Consider the following 21,381-nt stretch of genomic DNA (forward strand, 5'->3'; position numbering starts at 1 on the left):
AAAGTTTGAGAAAGGAGTCAGTATGCCTCGTAAATGTGTTACCATTAAACCTTCTTCAATACATCATGGTCCCAGTTTTCTGACACAAAAGTGCAATACAGTTCATAGTCCTGGTGGTGTACTGAACACGGAGAAAGATTTAGCCATATTTGATACATTGTCAAAACAATGGAAATTGCAGTTTAGTGTTTCCAAATGTAAAATAATGCACTTGGGGTGAAGAAATCCTCAGATTGAGTATCATATTGGGTCTTCTGTGTTATTCAGGATGTCAAAAGAAAAAGACTGAGGGGTTTTGATTTATCAAAATAAGAACAAAGTGCAGTTAAGCAGCAAAGAATACAAGTAGAATGATCAACTGCATAGCTAGGGGCATAACCACTAGAAAGATGGAGATTGTGATCCCACTGTATAGTGCTCTGGTAAAAGCATATCTGGAATACTTCCAAAAGACATTATATAAAATAGAACAAGTCCAAAGATGGGCTACAAAAATAGTCAAAGGTCTCAAGAACAAAACTTAGCAGGAAAGACTTAAAGAACTTAAAGGGGTTGTCCCGCGGCAGCAAGTGGGTCTATACACTTCTGTATGGCCATATTAATGCACTTTGTAATGTACATTGTGCATTAATTATGAGCCATACAGAAGTTATAAAAAGTTTTTTACTTACCTGCTCCGTTGCTGGCGTCCTCGTTCCCATGGAGCCGACTAATTTTCGCCCTCCGATGGCCAAATTAGCCGCGCTTGCGCAGTCCGGGTCTTCTGCTCTCTTCAATGGAGCCGCTCGTGCAGAATGCCGGCTCCGTGTAGCTCCGCCCCGTCATGTGCCGATTCCAGCCAATCAGGAGGCTGGAATCGGCAATGGACCGCACAGAAGAGCTGCGCTCCACGGAGGAAGAGGATCCCGGCGGCCATCTTCACCGGTAAGTATAGAAGTCACCGGAGCGCGGGGATTAAGGTAAGCGCTCCGGTAAGCTTTCTTTAGGTCCCTGCATCGGGGTTGTCTCGCGCCGAACGGGGGGGGGGGGGGGGTTGAAAAAAAAAAAAACCGTTTCGGCGCGGGACAACCCCTTTAATATGTGTAGCCCAGAGGAAAGGGTTATATCTGCGTTGAAACCTCCAGCCAGAGGTTCCATCACAGCTCCAGCTGAAAATGCCAGAAGAAAAAGCGTTGCATGCAGCGCTTTTCCTTCCATCAAAAAGCCGGATAGCTGGGCGGAAAGCGGGTGGACCCCATTGTAGTCAAGGGGGTCCGCCCGGTGCTGTTTGGTTCTGTCCAGAGACAAAACCATTCAGCTGCAGGAATTCTCATTCTTTGCTCCCAAATAGAAGCCATTATTGAGAAAAGGTACAATATGAAAAAATTGTACTAGAACAATAAAATTGGATGTCTGAAATGTGCAGTGCGGTTGCATTTACCAATCAGTCTAAATTTGAAAAAGAAGGCAGCATGTAAGTAACTGAAGAAATGAAACAGTCATCTAACCAATTTATATCCACGAGTCGGTTATGTTATGGTGGGGCGTCAGTGCAGGCTTGAAGGTTTCTAACAACATCTGGAGTTGGTTATTTATTTGATCAAAGATCCATTCTACAGCAAGAGAAGAAAACTTAGAACACTGCAAAAAGAAAAGCTGTTGGTGTTCTCAGAAGTAGGGAATGGCTTCCCGAGAGTCCAGACCTCAACATCCTTACATCAGCATTGCAGGATAATAGGCTGAACTGTATGGACTTTTGCCTTTTCCAGCCTTACAAACTATGTTACTTACTATGTATTTGGGATTACAAGAGTAGTAGAAAATTCACCCAACATCTAAAAGTGAACTTTGGAGGTGTTTACAAGAAGCAAGGAAAAGTATCCCTGCAGATTTCTTTAAAATGAGAAATGAAGTTATCAAAAAGGCAAAGGGTGAACATAAATAAATGGGTGATGCTATATTTACTGAGGCTTCTGTGTGATTTTTTTGCTAAATGTACAGAATATATATATTGTTCCTAAAGTTGAAGATGAACATTTTGACTGGAAAAGATGAAACAAGGAAGATGGAACAATGTCTCAGCAGCACCACCTATTGGATGGCTGCATTCCTTCAAATCAATGCTTGACCCTTTATACAGGTTTGTAGAACAATAATTGGGAATTGAAAACCATGCCAGGATCAATACACAGCAAGCTGTTTTGGGGGTTTCAGCCCCTCATCAATGTGCAGGGGCTTAGGGAGAGCACCAGAGGAGCATGGATGGCATCATAAGTCTCCTCACTCACTTTCTTGGTGCTTTCCCTAAGGAGAGGTGATACCCCTCCTGACCCATATTACAGGCCTCTCACTAGCCAAGCCAGGATTTTACTGCACACTGCTGAGGGGCAAAAACCCAGAAACAGCTGTCTGTGTATGGATTCTGGCTTGGTTTTCAATTCCTAATCATTGCTCTACAGACCTGTATAAAGGGTCAAGCACTGATTTGAAGGAATGCTGTCATCCAATAGGTGGCGCTGCAGAGGTATTGTTCCATCTTCCTTGTTTTCATATTACGCAGAGGAGCATGGATGGCCTTATAAGTCTCCTCACTCACCTTCTTAGTACTCTCACTAAGGAGAGATGATACCCCTCCCGACTGGAAAAGAAACCTATAGTATCTGTCTTTTACACTATATATAACATTATCAGGTACAATTTCTAAATTTTGTATTCACTAAGTCATATTTGTCTTTAAAAGCAATTAATACTTAATTTTATTAAGGTATAATTAATTGATTACATGTAGCTAATGCATTACTATTGCCTACGAGGACTAAATATTAGGGTGGACACCCACTGGCGTTTTTTCTCCACTGCAATGCGAGAGTAAAGTTAAAGTCTCGCAGCACAGTGCGAGAAAAAAGCCAGCATCACGCCAGGATATCGGCATGACGCCGGCATATCGCCAGTCTTTTCAATGGGGCCAGCAGCAGCAGCGCTAGCCCAATTGAAAAGAGAAGCAGAATGCCGGGACTTCTGCCACAGCTGTGACAGCTTTGGCAGGAGTTTCCTTCATCCCCGCGGGGACCGCGGGGATGAAGGAACCCTCTGCCACAGCTGTAACAGCTGTCACAGCTGTAACAGCTGTCACAGCTGTGGCAGAAGTCCCCGGCATTGTATTCTATTGCTTTCAATGGGATCGGCATTGCTGCCGATCCCATTGAAAGCAATGGCTTCAGTCAAACCCCGCAGTAAGATTATCGGGGAAGATCTTGAAATTTAAGCCCTTCCCGGATAATCATCAATAAGTGTTTAAAAAAAAATAAAAAATATTACTCACCTCTCCGGCGCTCAGACGCGTCCTCCTGCTGGCTCCCCAGCACTGCTATTAAGCTCTTTCAGCAGTCGGGGATTTAAAAATGGAATAGAATGCCGCGGACTTCTGCCACAGCTGTAACAGCTCTGGCAGAAGTCCGCGGCATTCTCCCTATGCTTTCAATGGGGCTAGCGCTGCTGCCGCTGGCCCCGTTGAAACCACTAGCGATATGCCAGTTCTATACCGGCGTCTTTCTTGCGCTGCAAGACGAGAGTTTCCTCGTGTTCTCGCAGCGCAAGAGAGAAAATAACGATAGTGAGTGTCCACCCTTACTTTCATCCATTATTAAAACTATATCACCAAACAGTGTTCCATAACCCTACCATATTGGGTCCACAAAATACTGCCACTCAGTTGTCGCTAGTCAAGGTACTGTAGCACAAGATTCAGTATACGATGCAGCAGATGGAGTAACCAAAGTATACAATATTTACTTATGAGCACAAAAAGAAAACCAAAGTTATAGATAACACTGAGTAAATCATTGGATGATAATGAGGGAGCAGTAAAAGGAGTACCTTTGATTATTTTGGCTGCGATAAACTATTGGCTCTAATTAGAGATGAGCGAACGCGTTCGTCCGAGCTTGATATTCGTGCGAATATTAGGGTGTTCGGGATGTTCGTTATTCGTAACGAACACCATGCGGTGTTCTGGTTACTTTCACTTCCTTCCCTGAGACGTTAGCGCGCTTTTCTGGCCAATTGAAAGACAGGGAAGGCATTACAACTTCCCCCTGCAACGTTTAAGCCCTATACCACCCCCCTGCTGTGAGTGGCTGGCGAGATCAGGTGTTCGCCTAATATAAAAGTCGGCCCCTCCCGCGGCTCGCCTCAGATGCGGTGTGAGTTAGATGAGGGACAGTGCTGTTTATACCGGAGCTGCTGTAGGGAAAGAATTGGTAGTTAGTGTAGGCTTCAAGACCCCCCAAAGGTCCTTATTAGGGCCACTGATAGCTGTGTGTTGGCTGCTGTTAGCAGTGGAATTTTTTTTTTTCTCAAAATCGGCTCTGCAGAGCGTTGCACCCGGCATTAGGGACAGAAGTGCTGCATAGGCAGGGAGAGTGTTAGGAGTGAGTGTAGCCTTCAAGAACCTCAACGGTCCTTTCTAGGGCCATATTTATCCGTGTGCAGTACTGTCCAGGCTGCTGTTAGCTGTGCTGCATTTTTTTTGGGCTTCTCAAAATCGCTTCTGCAGAGCATTGCACCCTCCATTGATACTGCAGGGAAAGAATTGTATAGGCAGGGCCACAACACAGTTATTATTCATAGAATATACGCAGTGCTGCCTTTTGGTGGAAAAACAAGTGAAAACAAATCTATTTGTCCAGCCTCTGTCCGTCCTAACGCCTGTGGACACGTGTGAGCTGCGTGAAAAACATTGCTAAATCATACGCACCCAGCTACGCTTTACTGCTGGCTTCGCCATTTGCTTTCCTTAATTGGGAAAAAAAATACCTGCTCTGCCAGAGTTATAATAACTCTGCTACCCTCACGTTCTGTGACACATAAGCAGGGACACAGCACAGTTATTACACTTCTCATGTTCATTGAATATACGCAGTGCTGCCTTTTGGTGGGAAAAAACTGAAAACAAATCTATTTGTCCAGCCTCTGTCCGTCCTAACGCCTGTGGACACGTGTGAGCTGCGTGAAAAACATTGCTAAATCAGACGCACCCAGCTACGCTTTACTGCTGGCTTCGCCATTTGCTTTCCTTAATTGGGAAAAAAAATACCTGCTCTGCCAGAGTTATAATAACTCTGCTACCCTCACGTTCTGTGACACATAAGCAGGGACACAGCACAGTTATTACACTTCTCATGTTCATTGAATATACGCAGTGCTGCCTTTTGGTGGGAAAAAACTGAAAACAAATCTATTTGTCCAGCCTCTGTCCGTCCTAACGCCTGTGGACACGTGTGAGCTGCGTGAAAAACATTGCTAAATCATACGCACCCAGCTACGCTTTACTGCTGGCTTCGCCATTTGCTTTCCTTAATTGGGAAAAAAAATACCTGCTCTGCCAGAGTTATAATAACTCTGCTACCCTCACGTTCTGTGACACATAAGCAGGGACACAGCACAGTTATTAAACTTAGATTATTCATTCACTAGAGGCAGTGGGGCCTTTCGTTTTCCCAAAAGGGCAAAAATTATATTTGGCCTGCAGTCTTGCGCCAATTTATTTCCTGCCTGTTAAATCAAATCACTGGTAATACAGCATGCTGAGGGGTAGGGGTAGGCCTAGAGGACGTGGACGCGGCCGAGGACGCGGAGGGCCAAGTCAGGGTGTGGGCACAGCCCGAGCTCCTGATCCCGGTGTGTCGCAGCCGACTGCTGCGCGATTAGGAGAGAGGCACGTTTCTGGCGTCCCCACATTCATCGCCCAATTAATGGGTCCACGCGGGAGAAAATGAGCAGTGTGAGCAGGTCCTGTCCAGGATGGCAGAAAGTGCTTCGAGCAACCTATCGTCAACACGCAGTTCTGCGCCGTCCACTGCTGCAAATCCGAATCCTCTGTCTGCTGCTCCTCCTTCCTCCCAGCCTCCTCACTCCACTACAATGACACCTGCTCAGGAGCGGGAACACTCCCAGGAACTGTTCTCGGGCCCCTGCTTAGATTGGGCAGCAGCGGTTCCTCTCCCACCAGAGGAGTTTATCGTCACTGATGCCCAACCATTCGAAAGTTCCCGGGGTCCGAGGGAAGAGGCTGGGGACTTCCGCCAACTGTCTCAACAACTTTCTGTGGGTGAGGAGGATGATGACGATCAGACACAGTTGTCTTGCAGTGAGGTAGTAGTAAGGGCAGTAAGTCCAAGGGAGCAGCGCACAGAGGATTCGGAGGAAGAGCAGCAGGACGATGAGGTGACTGACCCCACCTGGTGTGCAACGCTTACTCAGGAGGACAGGTCTTCAGAGGGGGAGTCAAGGGCATCAGCAGGGCAGGTTGCAAGAGGCAGTGCGGTGTCCAGGGGTAGAGGCAGGGCCAGACCGAATAATCCACCAAGTGTTTCCCAAAGCGCCCCCTCGCGCCATGCCACCCTGCAGAGGCCGAGGTGCTCTAAGGTCTGGCAGTTTTTCACAGAGACGCCTGACGACCGACGAACAGTGGTGTGCAACCTTTGTTGCGCAAAGCTCAGCCGGGGAGCCAACACCAACAGCCTCACCACCACCACCATGCGCAGACATATGATGGCCAAGCACCCCACAAGGTGGGACGAAGGCCGTTCACCGCCTCCGGTTTGCACCCCTGCCTCTCCCCCTGTGCCCCAACCTGCCACTGAGATGCAACCCCCCTCTCAGGACACAGGCACTACCGCCTCATGGCCTGCACCCACACCCTCATCTCCGCTGTCCTCGGCCCCATCCAGCAGTGTAGTTCAGCGCACCGTTCAGCCGTCGCTTGCGCAAGTGTTCGAGCGCAAGCGCAAGTACGCCGCCACGCACCCGCACGCTCAAACGTTAACCGTCCGCATAGCAAAATTCATCAGCCTTGAGATGCTGCCGTATAGGGTTGTGGAAACTGAGTCCTTCAAAAGTATCATGGAGGCGGCGGCCCCGCGCTACTCAGTTCCCAGTCGCCACTACTTTTCCCGATGTGCCGTCCCATCCCGCAACATTGTGCGCGCCCTCACCAACGCGGTTACTGCCACGGTCCACTTAACTACGGACACGTGGACAAGCACAGGCGGGCAGGGCCACTACATCTCCCTGACGGCACATTGGGTGAATTTAGTGGAGGCTGGGACAGAGTCAGAGCCTGGGACCGCTCACGTCCTACCCACCCCCAGAATTGCGGGCCCCAGCTCGGTGGTGGTATCTGCGGAGGTGTATGCTTCCTCCACTAAAGCACCCTCCTCCTCCTCCTCCTCCTCCTCCTCTGTCTCGCAATCAAGATGTGTTAGCAGCAGCATGTCGCCAGCAGTCGGTGTCGCGCGGTGTGGCAGCACAGCGGTGGGCAAGCGTCAGCAGGCCGTGCTGAAACTACTCAGCTTAGGCGATAAGAGGCACACGGCCCACGAACTGCTGCAGGGTCTGACACAGCAGACCGACCGCTGGCTTGCGCCGCTGAGCCTCCAACCGGGCATGGTCGTGTGTGACAATGGGCGTAACCTGGTGGCGGCTCTGCAGCTTGGCAGCCTCACGCACGTGCCATGCCTGGCCCACGTCTTTAATTTGGTGGTTCAGCGGTTTCTGAAAAGCTACCCACGCTTGTCAGACCTGCTCGTAAAGGCGCGCCGGCTCTGCGCACATTTCCGCAAGTCCCACACGGACGCTGCCACCCTGCGCACCCTGCAACATCACTTTAAGCTGCCAGTACACCGACTGCTGTGCGACGTGCCCACACGGTGGAACTCTACGCTCCACATGTTGGCTAGGCTCTATGAGCAGCGTAGAGCAATAGTGGAATACCAACTCCAACATGGGCGGCGCAGTGGGAGTCAGCCTCCTCAATTCCTTTCAGAAGAGTGGGCCTGGTTGGCAGACATCTGCCATGTCCTTGGTAATTTTGAGGAGTCTACCCAGGTGGTGAGTGGCGATGCTACAATCATTAGCGTCACCATTCCTCTGCTATGCATCTTGAGAAATTCCCTGCAAACCATAAAGGCAGCTGCTTTGCGCTCGGAAACGGGGGCGGGGGAAGACAGTATGCCGCTGGATAGTCAGGGCACCCTCCTGTCTATTTCTCAGCGCGTACAGGAGGAGGAGGAGGAGCATGAGGAGGATGAGGAGGAGGGGGAAGAGACAGCTTGGGCCGCTGCTGACGGTACACCAGCTGATTGCCTGTCATCCTTTCAGCGTGTATGGCCTGAGGAGGAGGAGGAGGAGGAGGAGGATCCTGAAAGTGATCTTCCTAGTGAAGACAGCCATGTGTTGCGTACAGGTACCCTGGCACACATGGCTGACTTCATGTTAGGATGCCTTTCTCGTGACCCTCGCGTTGCACGCATTCTGGCCACTACGGATTACTGGGTGTACACACTGCTCGATCCACGGTATAAGGAGAACCTGCCCACTCTGATTCCCGAAGAGGAAAGGGGTTCGAGAGTGTTGCTATACCACAGGACCCTTGCGGACAAGCTGATGGTAAAATTCCCAGCCGACAGCGCTAGTGGCAGAAGGCGCAGTACCGAGGGCAAGGTAGCAGGGGATGTGCGTAGATCGAGCAGCATGTACATCCCAGGCAGTGCAACAGTCTTTAAGGGCCTGGCCAGCTTTATGGCTCCCCACCAAGACTGTGTCACCGCTCCCCAGTCACGGCTGAGTCGGCGGGAGCACTGTAAAAGGATGGTGAGGGAGTACGTAGCGGATCGCACGACCATCCTTGGTGATGCCTCTGCCCCCTACAACTACTGGGTGTCGAAGCTGGACATGTGGCCTGAACTAGCACTGTATGCCCTGGAGGTGCTTGCTTGTCCTGCGGCTAGCGTCTTGTCGGAGAGGGTGTTTAGTGCGGCTGGGGGAATCATCACAGATAAGCGTAGCCGCTTGTCAACCGACAGTGCCGACAGGCTAACACTCATCAAGATGAACAAAGGCTGGATTTCCCCAGACTTCTGTTCTCCACCAGCGGACAGCAGCGATACGTAAGCAATACGTAGGCTGCACCCACGGATGGAAGCTACGTTCTCTCTCACCATCCAAAACGGGGACATTTCTGCTTCATCAATCTGTGTCTAATATTCCTCCTCCTCCTCCTCCTGCTCCTCCTCCTGAAACCTCATGTAATCACGCTGAACGGGCAATTTTTCTTAGGGCCACAAGGCTCACTCAAATAATTTTTCAGAACAATTTTTATAAGTTTCAATGCGCTTAAAAGCATTGGAACTTTAACTTGAACCAATTTTTCGTTACACTGGGCTGCCTCCAGGCCTAGTTACCACTTAAGCCACATTAACCAAAGCGATTAATGGGTTTCACCTGCCCTCTTGGCTGGCCATGGCCAATTTTTGGGATGTACATTAGTACTGTTGATACAGCAATTTTTGTGGGCCCTCGCCTACAGTGTAATCAAATTAATTTTTAGCCCACCTGCATTACAGCTGACGTTACCTCAGCTGTGTTGGGCAATGCAATGGGATATTTTTATGTACCGCCGGTGGGTTCCAGGGAGCCACCCATGCTGTAGGTGCACACTGAGTTTTTAATACATCTGTACACTTCTAAAGAACCCGTCTGACTGGGGCATGCAGTGTGGGCCGAAGCCCACCTGTATTACGCACGACATTACTACCTCAGCTGTGTTGGGCAATGCAATGGGATATTTCTATGTACCGCCGGTGGCTTCCTGGCACCCACCCAGGCAGTGGGTCCACAGGGAGTTTAACCTACATGTGTCCACTTGTAAAGAACCCCAGTCTGACTGGGGCATGCAGTGTGGGCCGAAGCCTACCTGCATTAAGCACGACATTACTACCTCAGCTGTGTTGGGCAATGCAATGGGATATTTTTGTGTACCGCCGGTGGGTTCCAGGGAGCCACCCATGCTGTAGGTGCACACTGAGTTTTTAATACATCTGTACACTTCTAAAGAACCCGTCTGACTGGGGCATGCAGTGTGGGCCGAAGCCCACCTGTATTACGCACGACATTACTACCTCAGCTGTGTTGGGCAATGCAATGGGATATTTCTATGTACCGCCGGTGGCTTCCTGGCACCCACCCAGGCAGTGGGTCCACAGGGAGTTTAACCTACATGTGTCCACTTGTAAAGAACCCCAGTCTGACTGGGGCATGCAGTGTGGGCCGAAACCCACCTGCATTAACCCTTTCCAGTCCACTGTGTGACCTGTGAAGACATTAGGGTTTAAGGCTGTACAGCTCCGTTGTTGGTAGACGTCCGTCGGGGTTCTCTTACTGTATATTGCCAGCCTCTCTGCTGTCGGAGCCTATCCTACGTGTCAGCTCATGCAGTACTGGCTTTAGCCAGCATATAGCGCCGTTGTATAACAGCAGAAAAAGAGTAAGCCCCCTAGGAAAACCATATACAAATTGGATTGGAAAGGGTTAAGCACAACATTACTACCTCAGCTGTGTTGGGCAATGCAATGGGATATTTCTATGTACCGCCGGTGGCTTCCTGGCACCCACCCATGCTGTAGGTGCACACGGAGTTTTTACTACATCTGTACACTTATAAAGAACCCCAGTCAGACTGGGGCATGCAGTGTGGGCCGAAGCCCACCTGCATTAAGCACGACATTACTACCTCAGCTGTGTTGGGCAATGCAATGGGATATTTCTGTGTACCGCCGGTGGGTTCCAGGGAGCCACCCATGCTGTGGGTCGACAGGGACTTCACAATAGGGAGTTGTACCTGCCTGTGTCTATGAATTAAAAAGCCCGGTCTGACTGGGGCATGCAGACACCTTGACAGAATGAATAGTGTGTGGCACATAGGTTCCCCATTGCTATGCCCACGTGTGCAGCTCCTGATGGCGGTGGCACAGGATTCTATTTCTCATTGCTTCTGTACAGCATTGTGGGCTATCGCTCCGCCACTTTTAAAGAGGGTCGCTGCCTAGCCGTGCCAACCTCTGCAGTGTGTGCCTGCGGTCCCTCGTCATGGCAGACGCAATTCTAAATAGACATGAGCGTGGTGTGGCATGAGGGCAGCTGAAGGCTGCCCAGGGACACTTTGGTGTGCGCTGTGGGGGGGGGAGGGGGGGCGGTTGGGCAGCATGTAACCCAGGAGAAGTGTCAGTGGAGTGTCATGCAGGCAGTGATTGTGCTTTGTTGGAGGTAGTGTGGTGCTTAGCAAAGGTATGCCATGCTAATGAGGGCTTTTCAGAAGTAAAAGTTGTTGGGAGGGGGGGGGGCCCACTCTTGCCGGTATTGTGGCTTAATAGTGGGACCTGTGAACTTGAGATGCAGCCCAACACGTAGCCCCTCGCCTGCCCTATCCGTCACTGTGTCATTCCCATCACTTTCCTGAATTGCCCAGATTTTCACACATGAAAACCTTAGCGAGCATCGGCGAAATACAAAAATGTTCTGGTCGCCCATTGACTTCAATGGGGTTCGTTGTTCGAAACGAACCCTCGAGCATCACGGGAAGTTCGTTCCGAATAACGAACACCCGAACATTTTGGTGTTCGCTCATCTCTAGCTCTAATGTATTAATACACTCTAAGCAATATTATTAACATTTTCCTAATATTAATTCTGTCTGAGAGAAATACAGATTGCAGAACGTAATTCACAATGTCTCCCTTTATCCGTCTTTCTTCCTGAGCCACCATTTTACTTTCCCCTTGCAAAAATATCTCAGTCAGCAAATGGGGGCTTAAGCAACGGAAATTGGCCAACAGTCTGGCTTCCCCAGTGCATTCTCTATCCCCTGCAGTAGGCCTGCTAACTATTTGTAACCCTATTGGTGTGCAAACGTATCATCTTTGAGGAGGTTGGCCTCACATTTTAATGCGCTGGAGTTGCGGCTTCTACCAACCAAAGAGATGCTACAGCATTGTCCAGGGTCAGAAGTGCTACTCTCCACTCCTTCCTTAGTCTCCTCGTCAGTGAGTGCTAATCGGCCCTCTCCAGCTCAGGTCCATAAGAACCGTTTCTCTCCCTCTTCAGGAAACTCAACTCAGGAAACCTCTCTACAGGCCTTCCTTCCAGTCCGGCATTCAGCTCAGCTTTCTGGTCTTCTTTCATATTTTCTGTTCACCCTATTTCTGCCTACCATGCAACAAAGTTGTCTTTTATATCAGAGCATCGTCCAATCACTTAGAGTCCAATAACCATGCTCAATTCTGTAGCACCAAAATTTGGTGCTCATGGCAACATCTTTCCATTACCTCTCTATTGCAACACTAACCCCTTGATGTAAGTCCCTTAAATGGTGCCTAAATAGAACCATTATACAGCGTCCAAATAATACCACTATACAATGCCTTAATAATACTCCTATATACAGTAAAGTACACATAAAAATGCATACACATCCCACATAATATCGCCATATAGATGAGTGCAGGGAAGTAGACTGAGAGGTCTTTCTAGAACTTATCAGTCGAATCTCTGAGAGTTAGGCCGCCTGCAGACGAGTGGGTCGGATCCGGCGGCGAGAATTCTCGCCACGGGACCCGACCCGAGAGCCTGCAGGGACGAGCGCGTACTCACCCGCGCCTGGCGGCCCCGGCTCTTTCATGTGCCGACTGCCGGGCAGCCGGCGCATGCGCAGACCGGAGCCGGCGGCCGGGTGAGTGACGTTTCTGTGCGAGGCTCTGCGAGCCCCGTACAGAAATAGGACATGCCGCGGTTTGTTTGCCGCGCGATATTTCGCGCGGCCAAACCGCGTCCGTCTGCATAGGAGTGCGTATTGTAATGCACTCCTATGCAGGCTTTTAGTGGCGGAAATCCCGCGGGAAATACCGCCGCGGGATTTCCGCCCGTGTGCAGGCGGCCTTACAGAAGTTGTGAATTGAAATACTCTAAGCTTCAAAACTGTTATCTAGAATACCAAAAAGCTGCCCATTTTAATGGTATTTTATTACAAAATAAAACCCCTTTAACAACACAAGTTTCTTACTTCTTTCTAAGTGCAAATAATACATAATATATATATATGATATGTGTGTACAGAAGAATATAATGTACCTCATGGTTGAGATGGGAAATCTGTTGTTTGGTTTCTTCAGCAGTAATAAAAAGCATTGCTGGGTTGAAATCCGAAAAGTCTGTCAAAGATAAACAACAAAGAGTAAATCTAAAGTACACATTAGGTCATTGTTGTAAATGTACATCAACAGTATACTCCTTCGTAATGACAAAGGAGTTACCAAAAGGAATATGGAAGCCGGGATTTACACTGCACTTCTGAGTAGCAGATTCTCCATTAGTGGAGAGGAGATTGCAGTTACAGCTGGTAGTGGAAATATAGAAAAATGAATGGTATTGGCTTGAAGTTTTGATGGTTGAAATGAAAATGTAATTACATTTTTTTTGTAATGTACAGAATAGGCAATGCTAAGCATTTTTGCTATATGTTTTATTATCCTATCCTTCAGAGGATCATGAATGGCCTTTTGAATCTCCTCACTCACTGTCTAGGTGCTCTCCCTAAGAAGAAAATATAGCATTTCTGACCCCCGTCCCAGGCCTCTCACTAGCAAAGCCAGACTCCTACTATACACTAATGAAGGGCAAATACCCTGAAACAGCTGTCTGTGCATGGAGTCTGGCTTTGCTTTTAATTCCCAGTCATTGTTACAAGGCTTGTATAAAGAGTCTAACTTTGGCTTGAAGGAATGCTGCCTTCCAATAAGTGACACTGTGGAGGCATTCTTCCATTTGCCTTATTTGCATATTACCCAGAGGAGCGCGAATGGCCTTTACAGTCTCCTTACTCACCGTCTAGGTGCTCTCCCTAAGGAGAAAAGATAGTGTTTCTGACCACCATTATCCTATTCTGTACATTTTTACTTCAAAACCCCTCTTTTGCTATGCAGCTGGGTGAGGACATTGCTTGGAAACAGCTTGGGAAATCCATATTCACCTAACAGCATAGCAGAAAAGGGCGCTCCAGCTGTGCCTGTACTTTTCTCTGGACGAAGCTAAGGGTGAAACATGCATGTGGGGGCGCAGGGATTTCTAGATCCTCGGCTATGTGACATTAAGCTTGGTTGCTCCTATTGTAGGTGGATATAAGTATGACTGTCTTTGGGAACTTCTTATATGTGTGACCTGAGGTGATGTATTTCCCTATGTATTGATGCTGCATTTCCTTCATGTTCTGTTTATTTAAATGCTTTTATTATATATGTAATTCTCAATAAACTATTTATTTAGTGATAAATTCTGCGGTCCTGTCTTGGACATTTATTTTTGTGTCTGAGCTATAGTGCAGCGGCAGACACAGCTATTCCCATTAAACACTATTAATAAAGGCTGCTTCATATATTAAATTGAGCCTTACAAACATATTTCCTTTTGTGCCCCACATCTGTCCCCTGCACTGTTTTTTTCCCTTCTGCTGTTCTTTCCCCAGTGGTGCACTGTGTATAGAGAAGCCTTTCTATGCTGCAAATGGCATGTCCCATTCACAGGACTTTCCCTCCCTTGACCTTATGCACTGTCTGTGTCTCAGTGCATTGGGGTGGTGACATATAGTACTGTACACCTGATACACTGAGAGCCCTAACATTGCATTGGGTCCATCAGGAAGTGGGCATTGTGAAGGGGAGAAGCCGTGTGCAGCATAGAATGGCTTCTCCATTCACAGTCCACTTCCAAGAGAAGAACAACAGAAGCAGAAGAGAAATAACAGCACTGGGACAGATGTGGGGCACAGAAGTAATTTATTATGCTTGTAAGACTTAATAGAAAAGCGTAAAGCAGCCTTTAATAATAAAGTGTTCAGTGGTAACAGCTATAGCTGCACTATAGAGAACAGCGCAGGCACAGCTGGAGCGCCCTCCTCTGCTGTTAGGTGAATCCAGCTTTTGCTAGCAACATCTTCACCCAGCGGCGTAGTAGGAGAGAGGTTTTGAAGAAAAAATGTACAGAAAAGGCTAATAAAACATATTGTAAAAATGCTTATAATCGCCTCTTCTGTATATTTTATGGAAGAAAAATAACAGTTACACATTAAAGAAATATTTGGGTGCTTGGTGCATTTTATCTGGCAAAGGTGGCTGAGATCTCTCACATATCTGAGACTGACGTGTTTTGATGAATGTAATCCTTTATACTGGCGGTTTACTGTGTACTCTGTAGGTTATCATTGTACTCACTGAGAGAACACTCACAATTAGAGATGAGTGAGCATACTCGCTAAGGACAAATACTCGAGCGAGTATTGTCCTTAGCGAGCACCTGCCCACTCGTGAGAGAGCCCCCCCCCCCGCTCCCTCCTGCAACACACCGCTCACCCCCGCCGGCACCCGAATGTTTTCTCACGAGCCAGCAGGTACTTGCTAGGACAATACTCGCTCGAGTATTTGTCCTTAGCAAGTATGCTCGCTCATCTCTACTCACAATAAAAAAAAGATGCTTGCAGACCATTCTGGTCATACTGAGTGAGATTTTACACAGGGCCACCACTACTGGCTCAACTTGCCAAGGCAACTAAGTATATAACTCCATCATGTTGCTGTAGCTGTTAATGGGGGATCATTCCCAGTTCCTATCAGTGACTGAGGTAGTAGAGTGACAATGCTGATATGCCATGATAGGCCCAGGAAAACATTTTTAGTAGCATATTGTTCTAGATACTGAGAGGACCCTTTGCATTACCAGACCAACCAGCCAAGCAGTGACAACAATTTTACCATTATTGTTGACTAGATTGTCCAGCTGGAAAAGGTAGAAGGACCAAGAGAGGTAAGATTAGACCTCCCCCCCCCCCCACTCCTAGCACTAACAGCAGTATTACGTTGGCAACACTGCTAACAGACTCCCTTTAAAGCACTGTGAAAAAAGCAGCAGCCGGTAGCCATGTTGCTGGTAAAGGCTGGGAGGGTGTATCCTCTGAGCATAGTAGGGAGCTTGCAAAAAAAAAATTTGCAGTAAGTGATGAATCACAGAATATGGAATGGATATTCGGTATTTGACTCAAATGCCAAAGTCAACAAATATTTTTAGTCTTCTCTAAGAGAAGCTTTTGTGCAAAAGTGTTATTTTAATTTTATATAAATTTTATATCTCATTTGCAGACTACCATGAACTGCAGACTGCTCAAGATAAAAGTAGATGGGCCACTCCTAGTGTCATTGAAGAACTGTGATGTGTGCTGCGTCTAAGGGTATTTTTACATGGGCTAGCTATCTACCGAAAAATCCCTTAACCCTTTCCAATCCAATTTATATCCTGGTTTTCCTAGGGGGCTTACTCTTTTTCTGCTGTTATACAACAGCGCTATCTGCTGGCTAAAGCCAGTACTGCATGAGGTGACACGTTGGGTAAGCTCCAACAGCAGAGTGGCTGGCAATATACAGTAAGAGAACCCTGACGGATGTCTTCCAACATCTGAGTTGTACAGCCTTAAATCATAATGTCTTCAGACGTCAGACAGTGGATTGGAGAGGGTTAAATGAGTGATTCTAAGCAATAGTAGTCCTATGTGAAAGCAGGACTTGACAGGGAACAAAGTGACTAAGCTACTTATTGCTCAGTATAAACAGGCAGTTGTTGATCTTTGAACCACTTCCTGTTCACAGTGAATGAAGGAGGAAAGTCGGAAGAGATCTCCAGCACGCTCCGCCTCCATTCACTGAACCACTATTGCTCATGTATGAAAGCCCAGGAGTGATAGTCATTGGGATGACCATTGGGCGCTTTAATGCTTGACAGTTGTAAAAGTATCCATAGCCAATCAGATGTCCCGCCTTGCTGCTACCACTCTCATCTCCTCCTGAGGCTATTTCTCCGAGTGAGAAGCTGCATCTCCCTCCTCCATTGCTTTTTTTACTTGTTTATACTGAACAGAGTTTTTGGAAGCTGAGAAGTGTTTAACCAGAACCTGCAAGCAGGGGAGATGAACTACAGGCTGCTGGAAAGGGGAAGAATATGCAACTTTTCATAATAATTATAATGTTTTGTATATAACTTGTATCACTGAATGATTACATTGTATTATATATCTTTGACCCAAAAACTTATTAACTGACACTTTTAAGGCAATTAAGCAAAGAAGATATAGGACAAATAATTAAACACAATATGCTTATTAAGATGTTTTGGCTTCAAAATAATGAAATACTGTATAATTCCTTTATTATCTGTAACCTTTACTCATATTCCAGTCCCTGCTACATCGGAGCTTTCAATGTAATTTCCTTAATAATAGCTGTTTATGAATATGGCTCTGTTAACCTAGGAGGAAGCTGTGACTACTGTAAAATATCTACAAGAAAGAGAGTAGAACCAATTAAAAATAATGGTGCTTAGCTGTATCCTACTCTCGTTAAATGTGACATTCCAAGTTTTGATGGCTTGCATTTCCATAACTTATGCCTGTGTTATAATAATTCTGTTTCTTCACAGAGGTATAGGACTACTCTTCCAAAAGGCATTGGCTACAGTTACCATAATCCTATAGCTGATGGACATGAGAAATATAGATATATCATATTATTTATGCTTAAATGCAGCAAGATAAAGTAGCATTTCTGTATTTACAGAGGCAGACAGGAGACCGAAGATTAAATAAATACTTCAATTATTTTCAGCTCATGGACAGAAGCAAACATACCGGCAGCAGCTACCCAATTACAGGAACACATCAGTAATAAGAAAGGCACAGCAGGAAGGATCACACAGCAGTAGAGAAGTTACTTGCCAGCAGTTGAGCTAATGAATATGTTATTGGGAAGGATCTGACATTGTATTATATTGCTGCTATATATGTTGTTGAGAATCCACTTTTTAGCACAACATAAAATAGTGTAAAATGTTTCCCCAACAAGCACAGCCATAAACACTAGAAGAACACGCTGTCCCTTCCTGTCACCTTTACCTGAGCTATGTTGTTGCAGGAAACTAGAAAAAAATCTTTATGCGATATGTTATGGCAATTTATACTGACCTAACATAGCTTCAGCTGGTTATCTGTTCATCCACCTTATATTCAAATACTAGAGACATGAAAATGCTTTATTTTGTCAATTCATGGATCATAGTTTGAAGGAGATTAAACTTTCAAAGTACTTAACTTTTTAGACAACTTATGCTCACTTAATAGCTCATGTGTCTCATCCATCTAGTAATATACTTTCCTTAAAAATTATTTTGTTTTACCAAAGAAAATCAAGACTGATGTGCAGCCCCTTTGCAATCCACTACTTGTCATTAGGCATTCAGCTTCTCTAGCAACTAGAACATTATGATATCTTCTTAGCCATAGGAGAGGGGCTATCTTCACAGATTGGTTCTCTGCAATCACACTGCTCTTCATGCTCTCAAGTCTACAGTCAGTGTGTACAAAAAGTAAATTTGGCTGCAGCATAACGATAAGTGTACATAGCAGTTTAGGTAAATATAACATCAGGAGAGGTAGAGACTGTGTACACATTGACTGCAGATCAGAGTGCAGTGTGAGTTCAAGAAAGCAACCTGTGAAGGTATCCCCTCTACCAGTTAAGAAGACATCCCAATATTCCAGTTACTACAGAAGCTGAATGCCTAACAACAAGTAGTGGAATGCAGAGGGGCTGTGCTTCAGCCTTGATTTACAGTGGTAAAGCAAAAAAAAAATTCTGAAAGTCTATTACAAAATTGATGAGACACATCAACAGGATATTAAATGAGCATAAGCTGTCTGAAAATTTAGGTCCGCTTTAGGGTCCTTTTACATGAGACAATGATGAAACATGAACAGTTGCAAGAATGTTCACCTGCCCGATCATTGGGATATGTGAATATGCTAAAAGAATCATAGTCTGATCAGATCATTTATTCAGGCATAAAAATGCTTGCTTGTCATATAAACAGGGAGATGTGCTGCTGATGGAAGGCATCTGTATGGGAAAGAATGATCTCATTAACAATTATTCAAGGTATACTAATGATAATCTGCCACACATGAATGGCAGCAATGAGGCCCGCCCAACATGCTCTACTGTTGATTGGTAAATGGCATAGAATCAGTCCATGTAAAAGGGCCTTAAATCATTAATGAGGTGGAAGACAGTCTTTTAAAACTCTCCCCAGTTACTGGCATACTAATTGGTACTACTTACAGAAAAGTGTTTGGAGTTTACATGATTTCCCAATGCTGGCAAGAGTTTGCTCAGAAATTCGTGTTTCTTTGTAGTGTTGGGTTAAGTATATAGTACTTAAGTATATAGTACATTTCAGTAAATATAAAATAAAGAACTTAAGGGGTATCTCTAACCTGATTTTCATTATTTTCGTTTAGGTCCAAATGTAGTTTCTGATTAATTGTATAATACAAATTTATAGCTGTTAACCCCTTAGTATCAAGGCTTGTTTGCATCTTAATGACCAATGAATTCTATAATTTTTTTTCATCATCTCATTCCTAAGGCCATAACTTTTTAATTTTTCTGTTAACATTGCTAGAAGGGGGTTCTTTACTGTAAGAGCAGTGAGACTCTAAAACTCTCTGCCTGAGGACGTAGTGATGACAAATTCGACAAAAGAGTTTAAGAGAGGCATGGATGCCTTCCTTGAGACATACAATAATATATGTTATAATCACTTATGACTTCAGAAGGGTCGGTGATCCTGGGATTATTCTGATTGACAGAATAGAGTCAGGAAGGACTTTTTCCCTTAAATGGGGAAAATTGGTTTCTACCTCATTGGAGTTTTTTGGCCTTCCTCTGGATCAATATTGAGGGTGAATAGGCTGAACTGGGTGGACATATGTCTTTTTTCGGCCTTACATGCTATGATTTGAGGGTTTGCTTTGGCGAGACAAGTTGTGTTTTTCAATGGCATCATTTTAGGATACATTTTTTAGTTTTTTACTATTTTTTTAAACTTTCTTAACTTTTTATGTTTGTTCCACAAGGGGACTTGAATATTATCATCATGGATCGTTCTTATAATACACTGCTATACTGAGCCTCATAGGCCACCGTAGTTAGCAGATCTGGAGGCCACCTTCAAGTATCTGGATACTGCAGCAGCCCATCAGGACCCTGTAATCACATTTTGGGGTTCCAATGGGAGATACAGGGCCCCACTCTTTCTGTCAACCTTTTATATGCAGTGGTCGCATTGACCATGACACGTAAAGGATTAAAAAGCAGGGATTGTTGGTTTCTCTAGTCCGCACTGTCAAAGATGGTCCATAGACAGTCCAGTGCCCGCTCCCCCTGGTACAAGAGACCCTTGCTAGTCTTCTGATGCAGTGCTGTAAAACGGCATATGCATCAGAATAAGGTTCTTTAACAACCGCTGTAAATAGCTGTATGGGCTGTTGTTAAGGGTTTAAAGCTCCATATTCCCTGTATAGCTATAGAGTTAATCAGTATGTAGCCCCCACTAGGAGGAGCTTACAAGTGTCTACAGCTGTCATTGAATTTAGTAATAAATTTGCTCAGTTACTGCACAAGCTCTTTATATTCCCCAAGTTGTTTCTGCAAGCAGACAGAATTTTAGCACTTAAGTATATGGCTATGTGAAGAGGAACATGATATTTTCATCTGTGTATTAGAAAAGCAGTTGCAGCCATAATAAAAGTATATTATGAAATTGATCGACGCAGAATTTTGGATCTAAAAATGGAATTTTATGCTTGAAGTTGAACTGTATTTTCTCCATTCAGCCTTCTAAAAATATGTTTGCCCTATAAATAAAGATTGGAGGGGTTAAGTCTAGTCTTTGGAAATTAATTAGTATAATCACCTTTATTAATCTTGTCTTCCACACTTAATTACAAAGATGACCCAGGCACTTAAGTGGATGCAATATACAGCACACAGACAAACTGGTAACTGAATTACAAGTTACTGGAAAATAATTCACATCCTGCTGACCCATTTATCCAATAGTGTAATTTTATCTCAAGTAAGTCAGAGATACGTAATATACCAAGTGATATTTTCCCTTGTGTCATAAAATTATGCTACTTGATAAATTTGGGTCAATGAGTTGTCATACAGAATTACCAGTAAATGCACTTTTAAAATGTATATCAATGGGGAATGTGATCTTCACTGCAACAGAGATGAACATGTAGAGAGAAGACAATGAGAAAAACTCAAGATGTATATCTATCTATCATCTCATATCTATCTATCTATCTATCTCTATCCATTTAATTTCTACACTAAAATATAAATTGTCTCTCAATAGACCGCATGCTGTTATCTCCACGGGAGCTGGCAGAAAACATTGTAACTTGCTGGCAACCCTAAGCAGAACAGCCCTGTGCACAGCTGAGCGTGTGATTAATCACATGCTGAGCTCTACAAACAGCTCCTGGAGGCCCTTTTACATGCAAATAAAGATGATAAAGTGTTAAAGGCCATTAACACTTTATGCAAATAGATAACAAAATCTTTCAATCTTTCAGTCGTTTGAAAGATTATTTTTGCGCCTAAATGGGCCCTAAGATTTGCTGCATAG

The 21,381-nt window shown here is 45.5% G+C and overlaps 1 protein-coding gene across 1 annotated transcript in view; it reads right to left on the bottom strand.

Moving 5' to 3' along the window:
- Positions 1-21,381, bottom strand: part of KCNH8 (potassium voltage-gated channel subfamily H member 8) — a 335,452-nt gene that overhangs the window by 23,349 nt on the left and 290,722 nt on the right. Inside the window, exon 15 of the mRNA XM_066585790.1 lies at positions 12,943-13,022. Within this exon, the coding sequence (XP_066441887.1) occupies positions 12,943-13,022 (80 nt within the window). The remainder of the gene's footprint in view (positions 1-12,942; positions 13,023-21,381) is intronic.

This window comes from Eleutherodactylus coqui, chromosome 12, assembly GCF_035609145.1.
Source record: "Eleutherodactylus coqui strain aEleCoq1 chromosome 12, aEleCoq1.hap1, whole genome shotgun sequence".
NCBI classification, from domain to species: domain Eukaryota; kingdom Metazoa; phylum Chordata; class Amphibia; order Anura; family Eleutherodactylidae; genus Eleutherodactylus; species Eleutherodactylus coqui.